This window comes from Serinus canaria, chromosome 7 (genome assembly GCF_022539315.1).
Source record: "Serinus canaria isolate serCan28SL12 chromosome 7, serCan2020, whole genome shotgun sequence".
Classification (NCBI taxonomy): Eukaryota; Metazoa; Chordata; class Aves; order Passeriformes; family Fringillidae; genus Serinus; species Serinus canaria.
In genome coordinates this window covers 9,487,057-9,504,241 of record NC_066321.1, presented here as the reverse complement: position 1 = coordinate 9,504,241, position 17,185 = coordinate 9,487,057, and the positions used below count along the sequence as shown (strand labels likewise).

General features: G+C 44.7%; 1 protein-coding gene across 3 annotated transcripts in view; it reads left to right on the top strand.

Moving 5' to 3' along the window:
• Nucleotides 1–17,185, top strand: part of KALRN (kalirin RhoGEF kinase) — a 464,195-nt gene that overhangs the window by 433,338 nt on the left and 13,672 nt on the right. For 2 of the 3 annotated variants that reach the window (XM_050976704.1, XM_050976706.1), the window contains 5 exons: nt 444–691; nt 3,913–4,036; nt 14,283–14,310; nt 14,751–14,922; nt 17,018–17,139. In XM_050976704.1, the coding sequence (XP_050832661.1) occupies nt 444–691; nt 3,913–4,036; nt 14,283–14,310; nt 14,751–14,922; nt 17,018–17,139 (694 nt within the window). Of the gene's footprint in view, nt 1–443; nt 692–3,912; nt 4,037–14,282; nt 14,311–14,750; nt 14,923–17,017; nt 17,140–17,185 lie in introns of those variants that run through there. The other variant, XM_050976705.1, reaches the window with a different exon arrangement.

The window sequence follows — 17,185 nt, the reverse complement described above, 5'->3', positions numbered from 1 at the left end:
GGGGTACCGGTGTGCTGCACACAACCCACCAAAGAGTCAGTGGCCACCAACCGTGTTTGGACCCTGCTGCTGTCTGAGGTTGACCAAAGCCACTTTCCATCTGACCTATATTTAACTGTGAGTATTCACTCAGCTTCATTTGTCTTTCTCCCCGTTTGGCTCAGCACAGACCATTCATCTGTGACACCCCCACAGATGAGAACACCCAGGGACGCAGTCATTAGCAACTTTGAAGTCTGATGTGAAATAGGAGACTGGTTTGTATTAGGTTACTGCCACCTTTCAGATCTTTAAAATCTTTTTCTGCCAATGTGAACTTCCAAGTGTTTTGTGTCCTTTTCCCTGGTCTGGTTAGGCTGGACATGAAGTAGTGGGACTGCTGCCAGAAAGGGCAGGTTCCTCCGTGCCGGCCGCTCACCGGTTTGTGTTGTGTCCGTTTGCAGACTGATTTGGGAGGGTGCAATGGGACCTCTTCCATGGTGGTGATTAAAGATTACTATGCACTGAAGGAGGATGAGATCTGTGTGAATCAAGGAGAGGTGGTTCAGATCCTTGCTATCAACCAGCAGAACATGTTCCTGGTGTACCAGCCTGCAAATGACCACTCTCCAGCTGCTGAAGGATGGATCCCTGGCAGTATCTTGGCTCCCCTCCCTAAATCCACTACAGATAATAGCGATGGAAGCATCAAGTAAGTTCCCTATTGGCTTCGCTGGGAGCACTATGTGGATTTTTTGAGGAAAATAAAATAAATGAATAAAAAATAAACTCAAATGGTAGGGAAATCCTGCTGGTTTTTATCTACAGTGCCATTGGAACAAGCTGAGTGGTCAATCCGCAGCGTCGGGCAGCCATGGTGGATAGCTCTGGTTTTGCTTATTTTCATTTTGTGGGATTTTGTTTATACTTTGGAGAGAAATAAAACCATAGATGGTTAAAGATATGCTTTACGTGACACCATTTTACACCAACATGGACCTGATTGGACTGGACTTATATTTATGTTGTATTAAGTTACTAATCTATATATTGGTTATAACAGCATCTAGATTAAAAAAAAACAAACACAAAAATCCAGGCTCTGTGTTGGACTGAGATTTGCTTCTCAAGGAGGAGAGATTTTGTTGTCTATGGCAATTTCCTTGTACAGCTTGTATCTTCTTCTTTTTTTTTTTTCATTTGTTTTAGGTTTTTTTTCTGTTTGCAGTAACTTTTGTAATATATTTTTTTGTTTGCAAGACCCCCATCCAAGTACATTCCTGTAAAAAGTATTTTGCACTATTTAAAAAAAAAAAAGAAACAAACTCACATTGATGAAGTCAGGTTGTGCAATATAATAATGAATAGTCGCAATGTTCATCATTGTACCTGTAATGTAACTAATTTTAAATGTACTATTTTAAATATGTAAAATAAATTTTCACTATGAGCATGTTTTAATGAGGTAAAAGAATTAGTTTGACCCTTTTTTTTGTTTGATTTTGTTTTGTTTTAATTTTAATTTTGTTTATAATATTTTGTTGCTTATTTAACAAATGTGTGGATATATATTTTTCTTTTCTGATTTTTAGAAATTTGTCAGTCTGAAATGACTAATGCAAGGAAGTGGTTTTTTGGTATTAAATACAGAAGGTACAACCCTCTTTTCAGTAATACCTGTTGATTTCTTTTAACATCTAAAATGACTAGATGGTAATGCATGATGTATGCTACAAATTGTGTTACCTTACACAAATACCTCGAGGCGCAGAATTGAACACAAGGAAAGATTTTGTGACAGATTCACTAAAAATAATAACTTGATCTCTGCTGCCGTTTCAGTTAAGAGAAATGATGACTTTACCTGTCAGTCAGTAATGAATGCTACCTGAAATTGCATGTTAAGCCAAAGGAATTGCTTGGCACATCTCTTGCACATCTGCCACGGCCATTCCCCGGTTCCTCTCTAGCCACAATTTGCAACCACGTGCCCTTAGAATCATCCACGGTACCAGACTCCTGGTGAAGACTGATTTCATGGCAGCTGTACAGTAAAATTCTGCATTAAATTCTGTAGGCAGATGAATTGTGGCCAGGCAGGTGTAACAAAATTGAAAGACACGTGAATTGTACTTCTTTCTTCCTCACTGCAGTGAGATTTAAAGTCCTAAATGATGTTTTACTAAAACAACCCTGAAAACAAAAAGATGCTTGAATAATAGGAGTCCTATGAGTAAAAAACAACCTGGAGCTGTGCTATCTTCAACCCTATCTGGTCTGGCAGATCACAGTGACTATTTAGTTTAAGTCATAAAGCTGTTTCTTCTGTGACAAATACTGTACACAAAATATACAGTCGATCCAGCAGTGTTGGCACCATGAATTACTCACCTATATTCATTATATAGATCAGGGAGCCCCATCTGCCACGTTCTTGCTTCTTATATATCCTAAAGGAAAACAGAACAGTCCTGAAGTGATGGATAACTTCCCCTGCCGTGCAGTTCACATTTGGACCTTGTCCAGAAACACCCAAATACCAGTCAGCCCTGAGTGCCTGTCTGAGCCATGCAGGGTGCTCTGGTGCTCCCTCTGCTCAGACACAACTGCCCTTACAGGCTGAGTTAGTGCAGACTCTTACCCTGGTTGCAAAAACAGTTGTCATGACCCAGTTCAGCCTTGTGGCTGTGGCAGGGTTTGCTTGTTCTTTACCAGAGCTGTAGTACAGCCCCCATCAGATGCTGAGGGAAAAGCAGGAGGCGTGTAGGAGGCAGCCGCAGTGTTCACGGGGGAGCGTCGGCTGTGTGGGGCATCCTTTGGGTCCTACCTTGCTAACATACTGCGTTTTATTGGCATCACAGGTGATCCCTGGATTTCATACAACTTCCTTTGTAAAATGTATCAAGGTACTGTAGACGTGACATGTGCCAAACATTGGGCTTGAACATGCAAATCAAATTTGCATGACTTAAAGGTGGGCAGATGCTTTGAACCTGGATCCCAGCTCATCACACTGCTGTTTTGAGAGCTTTATGCTTTGGACAACATACCCTTCCCCAAATTCCCCCCCAACCTGTCCACTATTTTAACCAAATGAAACCCATATCAAGAACTGTTTTGATTTTTTCTTATGTCTGCTTTGATATGCAATTCTCTTGTCAACACAGCATTGCTCTTACAAAGGTTGATATTGGTTTTTTTTTTTATTTTTTCTGAGAATAAGTTTGTAGGAACAGTACTGAAGGGTGAAAAACTTACTGGAAATGGTGCCTGCTGTAATGCTAGCCAAAATCCATGGCTGACCGATGTTCTCTTTAACTGAATTGGCAAAGTCAAATGAGAAATTCTTGGTCTTGAGAGACACAGCAGAGCTTGTCATTCTAGGAAATTACTTATCTCTTGAAAAATTAATAACCAGTTCCTATTTATTGAGCTGTTTGTGTTCTGAGCAGCACATAGTGAGCAAAAACTTGAATTTCCTAATTTTTTAAAGTTTATTATACTGAGTAATCTATTAGGACCATCCTTACATGTTTATATTTGTTATACTACTTTCAACCAATGAGACTAAGGACCAAGTTGGTCTTAAATGTAGCAAAATTAAAATAAATTTCTATTTGTGGCAATGCAAGACAAAGTCCCTGAAACCAGATGACCAAGTTTGAGTTGCCTGTGCTTTCATCATGGACATTTTTTTCCTGCTCCATGCATTTAAACAGCAAGTGTGGCACAACATCTGCTTTGCAGAACTCTTTGGTTTGGTTTTTAACTTCAGCTCTCATTGCTGAGATTGAGACAGGCGTATTGCCTGCCAGTGGCTTTCACCTTCTAGGGAATTGCAGTAATTGCAAATGTGGATGCTGGTTCCCCTTTCCAAAACCTTTCTTCCTGCTATGATTTGCCATTTGATTGCTGCGTTTTTTGGTACAACAGGAAGTCATGTTCATGGCATACCCTGCGCATGAGAAAGAGGGCGGAAAAGGAGAGCAGTGGCAAAAATGAAGCCAATGGGCCTCGTAAATCCAAGGATATTCTGGGGAACAAAGTCTCTGTTAAAGTGAGTAAGGCCATCTGAAAGCTCTGTGCTGCTCTCCTGCTTCCCATCCTTTCCACCCCCTGTAGCATCCTCTCCTGAGAGAGGGAGGGGGTGGCAATTTTGAGTTTGGGTTTTGTTTTTTTTGTTGGTTTGGTTTGTTGTTTTTTTTTTTTTAACTTCAGTTATCTTTTTTTTGGTCCTTTTTTGTAGTATCCATTTTAGCAGGATTTTTGCATGCAAGATAAAATGCAGTCTTTGTTTTTTGTTTTCTTTTTCCTGGCATCCCACATGCAAGTAAGTAATCCTCATTAAGAAACCCAACTATATACATGGTTAAATAACTTAAAATTGGGACACTAGTAATTTAGTGACCTCTGATCTGCTTCATCAGAGCAGCTGCAGCAGTGAGAAAGCCACTGGGTGAACCAGTGGCCTTGCTGATGAGTTTTCTTTAGGTCAGTATTTCACCAGATGTTAAGATAAGGGGTTCCCAGTCTGGGGATTCTTAAGGCTTTTGGTCTAGGGAGATGGTCTCAATGACCTTTTTCTTTCCATGTTATCAGACAGGGCAGAGATGCTGACTGTCTTGCCAGGAGAAGGTCTCGTGTGTGCGTGTGTGTGTGTGTGTGTGTGTGTGTGCGTCTCTGTGTGTCTGTGTGTCTGCGTCTCTCTCTCTTTCTCTGAGATCTCCCAGTATGGAAAAGTTTGACAACTGTGGGGTTAAGCTCCATCTTCTGCTCTGGGTGCCTGACTACTGTGCTCCAACTCAGAGGATCCACCCCTATAAACCGACCATGAGGCCTGCTCAGGACTAATCTGGGGCTTTCCCTCCCAACAGAGGCAAGCAAACACTTGTTGTGATTTTGACACAACCAAAGCCCAGCCTTGATGCAGGAAAGCACTTGAGCATGTCCTTTGGATCCACCCCTCTCCAGGAGAGTCCATGATGAAGTGTTTTCCTTTGCAGAGGCTTTCTGCCTTAGAAGCCTGGTGCAATAGCCCTGGCATGTGCAAAGGGAGGAGCCCTGACACTGCATCCCGGGCGCCCTCGCACCCTCCGGATGAGGAAGGACTGGGTCCGTGGGAAGCGCTGCTCCAGCATGGTGGCACAGTTCTTCCTCCTCTTGCTTCCTCCTTGTTTTCACTACCTGAATGAATTGCAGAATCACTGCTGCTTCTCTGGCAAAAGCATGTCTTTACCTTTGCTTCCCTTTTTTTGTTGTCAGTTTGTTTTTTGTTTGTGTTTCAGGAGCATTTTCCCTACCGTTACCCATTTCCGTGCTGCTCACAACTGTGCTGCTCTGCCCTGACTAACCAACCTCTTTTCTAATCTCTTGTTCTCTTTCTTCCTCTTCATGCTGCCAAACAAGGAGACAAACAGCTCAGAGGAATCAGAGTGTGATGACCTTGACCCCAATACTAGTATGGAGGTAGAGACAATCATCCTTGTGATTATTTTTTCCCAAAAACGTGTGTCTGTTTTGAAATGCCTTTGCTGCAAGGGGAGTTGGTGGGTCTGTATTGCTTGCAGACGTGTGTGCCAATTTAGTGTGAGTCACAAAAAGTGTCAATTCTGGTTTTGCCAAGCCTTGAACTGGAGTTTGGCCTTCTTTTGTAGTGGGAGCAGTGGAGGGAGCTCAGTAACAAGCTCCTACTGAGCTGGAGGCTCACAGTCTCTGCTTCCCACCTGAAACCTCATTCCAACAATAATGCAAGTGTGTCAGCTGCTGGTAATTGTAGCATCTTTCTATATTAAAAACACCCTTTGCCCTGGCAATATACACTTGAGCTGCCAGTCAGGGCAAGTGTTGTTGTACCACAACCAGCATTTTGTCTAGAAAATCAGAAAAGACAACATTTCCCTTTTCTCTTAGCAAAGTGGGAATTGCATTTCTGTCAAGGTACTGAAGGAGAGTGGTAAAAACAGGTGTGTGAATGTACCTGTATCTCAGAGGAGGCTGATGCAGACTGGTGGACCCAAATTATGCTACATTATGCCACTGTTTTTCCATTGTGAAACCACCAGTTTTAGTGGAGTGCCTTGCTGAGAGAGCCTGAGAGAGCTTAAAATCATTAAGAGTTATGTGTCTGATTCTCCTCAATTAAAATCTAGCAGGATCCTTTTTTTTCTTTCTTTTTCTCCTGTTTATAGTGACCACACAAAGCATTTCTATACATTTTTCCAAGGCTGAAAAAGATTCCTGTTGAAACAGGCAGGGACATGGTTCAGAGAGTTGGTGATTTTGTGGTGATGACAGGACAGGTCACTGGAGAACAGAAATATCTGTGTCCTAGCAGATCTCCCAGATGCTGTCAGCCAGGCTGCACTATAAACATCCTGCAAAAGAAAGCTGATCTTTCTCCTGAAGGGAAAATAAAAAGAGAGAGAAGTGTATTGAGGTGCACCACCTAGGCAGTTAACCTGCTTTTATTTAAGAAAGCCTGCTTTTATTTTAATTGTGTTGGGATGTATACAAAAGGAAAGCTTTTGACCCAGCTGACATCCTGGAGATTGAATGGTCCTCACCTCTAAAGCTGCATTATTCTCAGGAGTGTGTTTACATTTTCAAAGAGTGTGTGTATTTGTTATAAGGCAGTGCCCATTATTACACAGAAGTCTGTGTAATTTAAATTCAAAATTGTCCTGTGGACCAACAGGTGGCTGAAACAAGGGTGATTGTGCAGAGCTGGGTGAAAATCACTGTTCTTTTGCAGAGGATTTCTGTGTTTTGACTTTGTTCAACAGGAGGAAAACCAGATGGTTTAGAATTTCCAGTGGGAGGTGTCTGAATCCTTGCCTTGTCAGCATTTCTAATCTTTCTTTCTGATGGTTTGATTTGGGTTTTTGCCATGGTACAGTCTACTGTTCAGAAGTTCAGGAGAAAAAAAGCCTTTCTACCTAAACCAGAAGGCACCAATGTGAAGTCTCAGCTATGGTATCAGTCTGCTATTGGGGGAGTAACTATGTGCCTTCTGTGTGACTGCTTACACTCAGAAAGCCCCATCCTGCATCTCCCAGGTCACTTACTGGAGGTGACAGTGCCACTGCACTGCAGTGTCCACCAGAAATTCCTCATGGCTTGGAAAGCTCAAGTTTGCTTCTGGCAAAACTCTCTGGGGACAAGCAAATATTTAAAACAGCAGAGAAAGAGAAAATAAGAGAACAATTGTGGGGTGACTTACTAAGGTCACACTGCCCTGCAAGGAACAGCACAGCCCTTGCTTTGTGCTGGTTTTAGCACATCTGCAGGATTGAGTGTGGTCATCTTGTTGGTCTGGCTAAGAAATACTGGGGAGAATGGATTGCTGATACCCAGTATAAACTAAATAAAGTCATCTGGAGGGAGCAGAGCAAGGGCAGGCTCATAAAATGCTGGTGAAGCCCTGGAAGAGGCCATGGGGAAGCCTGGTCTGTAGAGGTCTGAGTATTCACCTTCTGGAAGCCACAAGTGTTCTCCCTTTCCCTTCATTTTGAGTGTTTTGATTCTCCTTTCCAAACATGTTACAATAAATGGGCTACATTACAGCCTGGGAGACCAAAGCCTTTGCTCATTTAATGAGAGGGCAAACAAGCTAATTCCAACACCAGAGCCTGATTCAGGGCTTCATTGACCTTCTAGGCCTTGTATGCTGGGCTTAAATAACAGACAGCTGTGCTACCCCTCCAGCCCAACCTGTGTGTGCAGTGAACATCTGCATCTTACCTGGTTTGCATTCCCTGCTCTGTGTGGAATGTCCACTGATGAGTTCCCAGGGCAGCTGGGGACAACGTGACAGCCCAAGGAGAGGGAACACCTTGTCCTCACTGCTGGCCAGGCTCGTGAGTGGTTTTATAGATGCTGGGAGTGGTGACTGCAGAGCTGTGTCATGGCCAGCAACACCCAGAGGTGCCTTTCCTGTGTCATTAAAGTGGAGTCATCACTACAGTCTGGTAATAGCAGGGCCAGTCACCTGGCTTCTCATGTGGGACTGTCACCCCTGATGTCCCTCCTCTTCCCATCGTGCATGAGAACATGCACCCAGTGCTAGAACAGAGAGAGTTGTCTCTACATGCAAAGCAGACATATTAATTGGGTGCTTTTAATTGGAAATGTGGGTGCAATTTATCTCCACCCTACTTCCTGCACAAGAGATCAGAAAGCTGCTCAAAGTACCCATGAAGTCTCACAGCTACTGTGGTCTTTCAGATCTGGCTTTGCTTGCTATTTACCACAGTGGATTCCATTCAGTAGATTCCAGGTTTCTGGAAGCACTTTGCCTTTGTTTCAAGGGAACACAAAGACAGAAAGAAATGTGGAAAACATACATTGTGGGAGCAGGAAACAAATTCTGGGTGACTGTTTAAAAGAGCTAAAATTCCACTCCTGGGTTTTTGTTCACACAGGCCTTGGAGGATTTCCTATTCATTGTAGCTTTGACTAGAAATAGCATCTCTTGGTGACTGGTTTTTTTCCTCTTTGTTTATTAATATATAATGAAAGTGCATAAAGATGGAAATGAAGTTTGATTTATTTCCCCCCTAGTTTTCTGCTTTGTGCTGTAGTTTCATAAAACAGAGGGCACAAACTCACTCACTAAGTATGTGAGTGTAGGAGCAGGCACTTAAGGGCCACATGTAGCCACGGAGTGACAGGAGTAACCGGCACTTACGGATCATCAGAGACTCTTTCCACATGTCTGTAGTAACTGCACAGGCACAGGCAACTCCACTTCTGGGAAGATGCATGCCCTTGTGAATCAGTATCCACACCCAAGTCTGGGGTCCTGGACAATGACACAACCAATTGTCCTACAGTTCTGTGTTGTAATGGGGTTGCAGTATTGCTGAAGGGGTCAAAGGCAGCTGTGCAGATGCCATCAGGATGCGTCTCTTGTCGAAGGGAATGTTCTTCCAGCAGTCAGAAGAGTTAAACCTCACTAAATCCAGCAGCAGCCCCTCCCAGCTTTGGGGTGCACCTCAGGTGCAGGGTTCTGACACGGCTCCAGATGTTTTGCACAACTCCAGCTGCAGTGTTACAAGTGCTGTTGGTGACCCAAGTCTGTCACTGCACTCTGGTGTTTGTTCCAGTGTCTCTGCTGTGCAAAGCAGAGATGAAGCCCAGGCCAAGTCACTGGAAGTGCCATCATTAGATTAGTGAGCCGAGCTTTTGCCAAGGTACGTACGTTGGGCTTCTTAATCTGTTTTTTTCAGTTGTGACATTTTAGCACGTCAAGAACTACTCAGAGACACTTAGACCAAGATAAGCACTAGGAAACATGCACTGTGGAAGAACTATATTGTATTAGCGTCCCCATAGTCCACGTGGTTGAGTAAGTAATGTTTTGGTGAACACAGCACTGGCTCCATTTAGCTCAGGCCAAGAATTCCCAAGTGCTTTATGCCTTCACCCCCTGCCTGAGGCTGTCCACCTCCAGAGTAGATCTAACTCTCTCTTGGCAAAATCTTCTTACAAGAAAGTCTTTCCTGGCCTGTTACCACTGTGTGAATGAGTACAATCCTGGGAATTTCCCTGGGTTTCCCTGGAGTAGCCCCCAGGGGCAACCCCACTGTCCTGCTGCCCGGAGTGGCCAGGGCTTGCTGAGGCAGACCAGGAAGGTGGCTCATCTGGTGTGACATAGCCTGAGCCAGCACCACAGACATGGGGGATTGGCTTTTGGAAAAGCAAGAAATGACCTACTTCATCTTCAGGAAGGTGTAGGATGCTACAACAAAGTCCCACAGGTTCAGCTGTGGAAGCCACCAGCCATTAGGGCCAGGCAGCAAGAACATGAGGCCAGAAGGCTTCTGCTCTGCACAGATGCAGTACAGAATCCCTTGTGCCTTCCCCATTAGTCCCAAAGGCAGCTGAGCCCATCCACACTGGTGCCAGAAGGTATCCCCCATCCCTGACAAAAGGCTGATGTCATGGGATGCTTCATCAATGCCATTTTAAATTTTCTCTTTGATAGCCTCTGTCCATCTGTGGTGGAATCCTATCTGCTCATTTTAGCAAGAAATTCCTCTAGTTAATTTGTTTATTTTTTGGTGGAGGGGAGGCTGGTGACACTGTGAGTCTGTCACCCTGAAGGTCTCAAATAAGTTGACCTAGCCAGAGATGGGAGGTAGATATTTTCCTAAAAATTAGAGTTCACCTAGTTTCTCTCTAATTAATTTCATTTTTTTTTCCAGAGAATCGTAGGTTTTGGTTTTGAGTGAGGTAGCAAGGAACATGCTACTGACTCTACTACCAGTATGAGCAAATGTGTCAGTATTGTGTTTTAACTCAGTGACCAAGAGGTGCCATGAGATGGTTTACAAAATGCTCAGCTGCTTGTCTTGGAGTAAACATGCCCTCTGCTGTTTAGTGGAGGCACCGACTTTGTTATGGTGGGTTTGGTTTGCAGACTATTCTTATGCTTTGGGGAAAAAGTAATATCCTCACTCCTGGTTTTGAAATATTCCCTTATAATGGGATTGAAACATGGCACTGGAAAAATCTGGGCCTCTGCTGGGCTCTTCTGTGCACTGGTGTGTTTGGGCTGGGTGTAATCCCTCCAAGGAAGTGGGGTAGGCGTGGCAGGGACACCCCTGCACTGGAGAAACAAACCCTGGCCAAGGTGAGAACCCTCTCAAGCAGCTGAGCTGTGTTTGCAGAGCATTTTGGGACTGGCCACTGGCATGGCAGGATGGCTTCTCCCTCCCCACCAGATAAAGCATGTGTGCACAAGTGAAAGATAAGATTGTGCCAAGAATTAGGGCAGTTAGAGTCACTTTGCAAATGGGCTTTGCAGCTACTGATGCAGATGCCTTTCTATCTTGATAACATAAGCTTAACAGAGAGTTTCTGGAGAGGCCCCCATGCTACTTTTCTAAAGCTTGACTGTTAAGTTACACTTAAATTGACCTAGATGTAAGTCACTTAGACCCCTGCAGGTCCTCAAAGGCATTCAAGTGTGTGCCTTATGTGCCTTTCTTGCTCTGAGCCCTGAAACAGCACAGGCTGGAAGGAGAGAAGCAAGATCTATTTCTGGCTTTTTATTGAACAGCTCTGACCTGCTGTCCCATTCCTTTATCTCACCCCTGTCCCTCCAGCTGCCTGGCTTTGCCTGGTAAGTGTTAGACCTCACAGTACTTGAGCAGAGGCCATTTCATGTTCTGCCTTTTGTTACCTTGCGTAGGATTTCATTTTCAGCTATCAGCATATGGGAAACAAGCTCTCCTGGCCACAGAGGGGAGAAATTTTAACCTGCTCTGGGCCATGCAACAGGTATTTATTTCATCCAGTTAACAAAAAAAAAATCTACCTCATCTCAATTAAAATTATGTTTCAAGGAAAAACATAATTTTTTTGCTAACTTGATCAATCAACTAGTGAGATAAAATAACTCCTAGCTGTCCAAACGTAGTTTCACGCAGTTTGCACTGCGTGTTTCTTACACAAACCTTAGGGTTTGTGTTTGCATGGTGTGGACTGACACTGCAGATGGAGTGAGAAGTTCTTCTGTTGGGTGGTTCCATCCCATGAGTTTGTCCTCTCACAGCCAGACTGGCAGGCACACTGGTGCAGAGGTTTGTGCTGGGATTTCTTCAGGTTGTCTTTGTCAGTATGAGACCCTGGGTCACCTTCCCCTGCTCATGGCCACTGTGGCCACAGATCTCATCTGAGGGCTGGGCTGTGAGATCCTCATTCAAGCTGCTGCAGAAGGAATGGGCAAGTGTATCCATGAGGGTATCCAGCCCTGGCACCAGCAGGAGGCTGTGTGGAGAAGCAGCACATGAGCTCCCATCCTCCGAGGGCAGTGAGGACACACTCTGGAGCTCCCCTTCTGCACCCCCGGGGATTACAAACCTATTTGGAAAACGAGGAAATTTTCTCCAAAGGTCTTGCACTTTATCTAGAAGGACTCTATGGAGGCTGCCACCTCCTGCCATCCAGCCACAGCCCAGGAACCTGGCCAGCCTGCAGACAGAGGCAGCAGAACCCCAAGGCCTGGGAGCAGATGGGTGAACCACCGAGCCAGCCCCTGGATGCAGATCTGGCTGTGAACCTTTGCTTTCCCATTTCTGCCCTTCTCACCCCATCATCTGACACCCTCCTTCAAAGCGGAAGAAATCCCGTTCCCTAATAAGGTGCTGTATTAAATCACTTAAATGTTCTCATGCAGACAGACTTTTATTTTTGGCTAAGGTTATAGCAGGCTAAAGCTGTGCTGTGGCTGTGGGGGTGTTGTTAGGTACCATTTGATTAATTAACAAATGACGTTTTGAGAAAGAAAATGTAAATTTTACCCACAGACTTTTCCAATAGTATGTTGCAGTGATAATTTTCTTTCTGCTATTCCCATGGTGAGGCAATGAAAAAAAATTGCTAAGGCAATTATTATAAATTACTGTACCTTGGAAGTCACTAGAAATGTAAAATCATTTATTTATAGGGATATCTATTACATTCATCATTGTAGTTGCATCTTCTAATGAATCCTTTAGGGTAATAAAATTAATATAAAGTGTTAACTAGTGTTTCTTTCTCCTGATCTCTAATCCTACAGGGATGGAGATCAGTGAATAATAAGGGAATTTAGTGCATGCTGCAGGGAAGGAAAGGGAGAACTTTGGAGAAAGGATATTGCAGTTAAGGCAAACACCACAAAAATGAAGATGTATGTGCAAATGAGCCAATGCCTGGGGTTACTCAGCTGAAAAGTAGATGGTGTCTGTGAGTGAAAGTGGCAAGCAATGGTTATCCACAAAACAGCTTTTTCTTCCTTTGCTGTGTTGTGTGAGAGATGCAACTTAATCACAACGATCCATCTTTTTTTTTTCACCTGCACAGCAGGGCAGAGGATGTTTTCTATCCAGTACTCCATTGTGCCACAATTTCTTCCTGTCTGCAGGGTCCAGGGGCTGTGTGTGAGTCCTGGAGCTGCTCTCCACACCCCTGGGCTGGCAGGTCCATGTGCTGTGGCAGTGCCCAGCTGCATCCTTCAGAGGGACTTTGTGCTTTCATGTTATGCCTGGTTCATTTGGGCTTTGTAGTGGTGGTTGGGGAAAGCAGACCCTGAGGTCTCAGTGCTGGTACCAGAGCTTTGCCTGGAGCTGCAAAGAAAGGCTGTGAAACCAAAATGAACCTGAATGTCCCCAAATGCCTCCTTGAATGGCACCCTGAGCCATCGACCTTGGAAAACTATATATAAGGGCAAAATGTAAATATAAATCTTGGAGATGTATCTACTTTATTTTGAAGGGTTATTGCTTCTGTTTTGTGGCCTGGTTTCTGAGCTTCTGCAAAAACCTCCTATCAGCTTTGGCAGGCCATGAATTAGGTCACTGCTTCATTGGCATCTTCCAAAATAACTCTGAAATAAATAGCAACAGAAATATTTAAGGTGAGATAAACCACATTGGTGTTTATGGATGAACATGAAACTGCTTGAACATGAAATTATTCGATTGAATAACAAGGCCTTAGGAGATTATTAAAACAGTTAATGAGGCTAAAACCTCTATACCATTGTACAGCACAATGAAGTTAGGATCGATTCTGTAAGAACTCATGGCGTTGTCTTTGCTTTTTCCACCTTTGCTTCCAGAGTTACACTGGCACACAGGGACCACAGAGTAACAGTAGCTTTTCAAGTCTTTGCTAACTTGATCAATCAACTAGTGAGATAAAATAACTCCTAGCTGTCCAAACCTAGTTTCAAGCTGGAAAGTTTCCAGTAGTCCAATGAAATGAGTGAATTTTCACTCATGGTAATAGACTAAGAATTGTTGCAGGACTGATGCTTGAAAGTGGGCAAAATGCAGTATTTATGGTCTAGCACTTTACCTTTTTTCTCCTGAAGTTCAGCACAAGTTAAAAGACATTTCCTCAGGCCTGGTTAGTGGCCAGAGTGCTGGTGACATGCCCCAGGTGTGTGCTGACTGCAGGTGCTGTGTGACACAGGTCTGGGGCCAGCCACAGGGGTGCACAAACCACCTCTGGAAGAGTTAATGGCTTCATCGTTATCAAATAGACAAAGAGGAAGTGTGTCCACCCTCCTCAGCCATGGTGCTGTGCCTGTTACCTTTGATTTTTCAGGGTTCAAGAAGCCATAGCTTTCTTTTACTTTCCCATGTGTGTTACCACTAGAGCTTGCTGCACCTGCCGGTTGTTAGAAGGTGCCACTTGTTACCTCTGCAGCCCTTCTGCAGTTCTGGTCAGAGTCACCATGGTACCTTGTGAAAACAGATGCCTCTTTGTCACTGTCTAGGAAATAAATGCTTGTATCTCTTTGTATTTTTCAGATAATCAACCCCAATTTCATCCAAGAAGGTGAGTTGAGGACAGCTGTGCTGCAGTTGTGATTTACTTGGTGCCACAGCATGCTCTTCACCTAGCAGCATTTGCAGCAAAGGCAGCTCTCTGCTGTTCAGTCCCCAGACAAAGCAGGCTTCCTGCTGGCTGCTGGGCTCAGACAGCCTGGGGCCACAGGCCAGGCTGAACCCCCCAAACCTGCCCTCTCACAGTCTCATCCACCTGCCAGAGCACAGGGCTGAGGGATGGATGCTCCCCTCTATTTCCTTCTCTGAGCTATAGACAGCTGGATTTTACTGGAGGGTGGTTTCAAGGACACAATCCAAGGACTCCCAGCTGCCTGGGACCCAGATCCCCTAGTTCATCCTGTAATGTATTCTCCAGCCTTATTTGACTCTAGACATCTTCACCTGGAGATTAACAGAGGTGTTTCTGTGTCCCCATGGTTTTTGTTACAGTGGCTCCAGAGTTTCTTGTGCCATTAGTGGACATCACCTGCCTGCTTGGGGACACAGTGATGCTGCAGTGCAAAGTCTGTGGGCGACCCAAACCAACTATAACCTGGAAAGGACCAGACCAAAACATTCTTGACAATGACAACAGCACGGCCACTTACACCGTGTCATCCTGGTAAGGTCCTGCCTGTGGATCCCAGCATAGCTGGTCCTGATGGTTGTGTTACCCTCAAATATGGCACCAGCCTGCCTACAAGACTCATTAGGATGCAGTTAATTAAGTGTGGCATGGCACGTCCGCACATCATTGTGGCAAACATTGGCTGGAAAGGGTCAGGCTTTAGGGCTGGGGTAGCTGCATCTGTTTCCCAAGCTGGTGTAGGGTATATCCACAAAGTGCTGCTGGCAGACGTGGGCTTGCTCCTGTTGACTTCCCAAGCCAGCTGCCAGCCAGAAGGCAGAATGTTTACAACCCATTAGTCTGGCTAGCATTGCCTCAGCTAGGGCTTCTCTGCTTGAGTTTGATGCCTTGATCTCCTTTGGGAGTCAAGCAGAGCAGGCCCTCACCAGCTTGCAATACCCCTGTCACTGGACATTTTCTCATCCTACTGGCAGTGGTGGGGTTGCAGTTTTCCTGAGCCTTTCCTCAGCTATTCCTAAAAAAGCCCAGATGTGCTCTGGGAAGGCTACATCTGGCTTGGACAGAAAGATTCTTGTCATAATGTTCCTGGCTTGGCTAGCAGAGAGGAAAACTGTCTTTACAACTGGGAAGATTCAGAAAGATCTGGAGTTGAATTCAGGTCAGGTAACAGCCTGCTGCTGGATGCTCATCTGCAGCTTATATAAGAAATTTGGGCCAAACTGCAGTGGAAATCTCCAGGAGGCAATCTTTCATTTCAACTTTTCAGCATTTCTGGCACAGGCTGAAATGAATCCAGGGAGTACAAAGTCACTGAAAGTGAAAAAAGAACAGTAAGAGAGAAGGGATTTTACATGTCCAATAAAAAAAAAAACAAAAAAACCCTTACATCTGTTTAAGAGCTTCCTTCAGAGACCATTGGCTTGCGCAGCTGCCCCAGAGCATCCAAAATTGTCTTTAGCTATTGCTCAGTAGATCTCCTAGTGCCTTATCTTCAGCCTCTGTCTGGGCTTGGAATAGGGGGATATTTCCATACAGGGTTCTGGTTTTCATCACAGTCCTTTTCCTGTTGTCTCCCTGTGCACTATCAGCACTCGTATTGTCTTGTTACTCAAATAATCTTTCCAGTGAAGACACTGCCTGCCAAGCAGAGGCCCAGCAGATGAGTGGCTCTTAGAAATCTTGCTGGCACTAGTGTGTGGGTTTCAGGGAGAGGGGATATTTCTGTCCTGTTTTAAACCAGCACTGTCAGACCAGCAGAAGCTGCAGAGTCCAGACAGTTATCCCAGCAACCATGTCCATCTGCAGTACCCGACAGATTAGGCATTCAAGAACTAGCCTAGTTTTGCCATCAAGGGAACTTATTGTTGGCTCTAAGCTGGGTCTCCAGTTACACAAGCAAAATCCTTTAATTCAGGCCAGCTCCCTCAAATTGCATATTGGAGACTGAAGTGTGCAAACAGCAGTGACTTAACAGACCTGCTATAAATTCATGAGACTGCACAGAGCTGTTTTCTCAGATTGGCCCAAAGACTGAGTGTGTCTCACAAACTCAGTGCTACGCTCTTTATCCCTGGCTGCTATGAGATATTCAGTCTTCCAACTGGGGCCCTTACACATGCTCCAGGGGCCTGAAGCTCCCTGGAAATGTCACCCTGTGCTGTGTGACTGCTTCCTGCATCTGTGGGAAGCCCAGTTTGTCTGGTGTGTGTAGGACTTCACTGCAGAGGCACAGCAGCTTACCATCTCCCATGATAGGAAAGATCTTCATGGGTAAATCTTTCCAAATATATCAAGTCTAAGCATCCAGCTCTGGACAGGCACAGGCAGTGTTTAACTCCTGGACTGCTTGCTGCTAGAGTGATCCTTCACATCTCTTCACAGACCACAAGAGACATGAGGATTTGCCTGGCAATTTGGACCAAAGGTTTGCTCAAAGGTTTCATTAACAGACAGACTCTGACATTTGAAGGGGTTGTATTTGGGCATCAAATTGACAGAGGGATGTTCCTTCAAATGAGTTAACAGGACTTGTGTGCACGTCTGTTTGCAGTGAGGCAGGACAGGAACTGTATAAAAACCATTAGCAGGTGAAACAGTGTTTTATAACTTGGGCTTCCTGCATCCACAGTGACTCAGGAGAGCTCACCTTGAAGATCTGCAACCTGATGCCTCAGGACAGCGGCATCTACACCTGTGTGGCAACCAATGAACACGGAACTGCATCAACCTCTGCAACCATCAAAGTCCAAGGTAGCACATCTGACCTTAACACATGCAGTTTTCCCTCTGTGTGGTC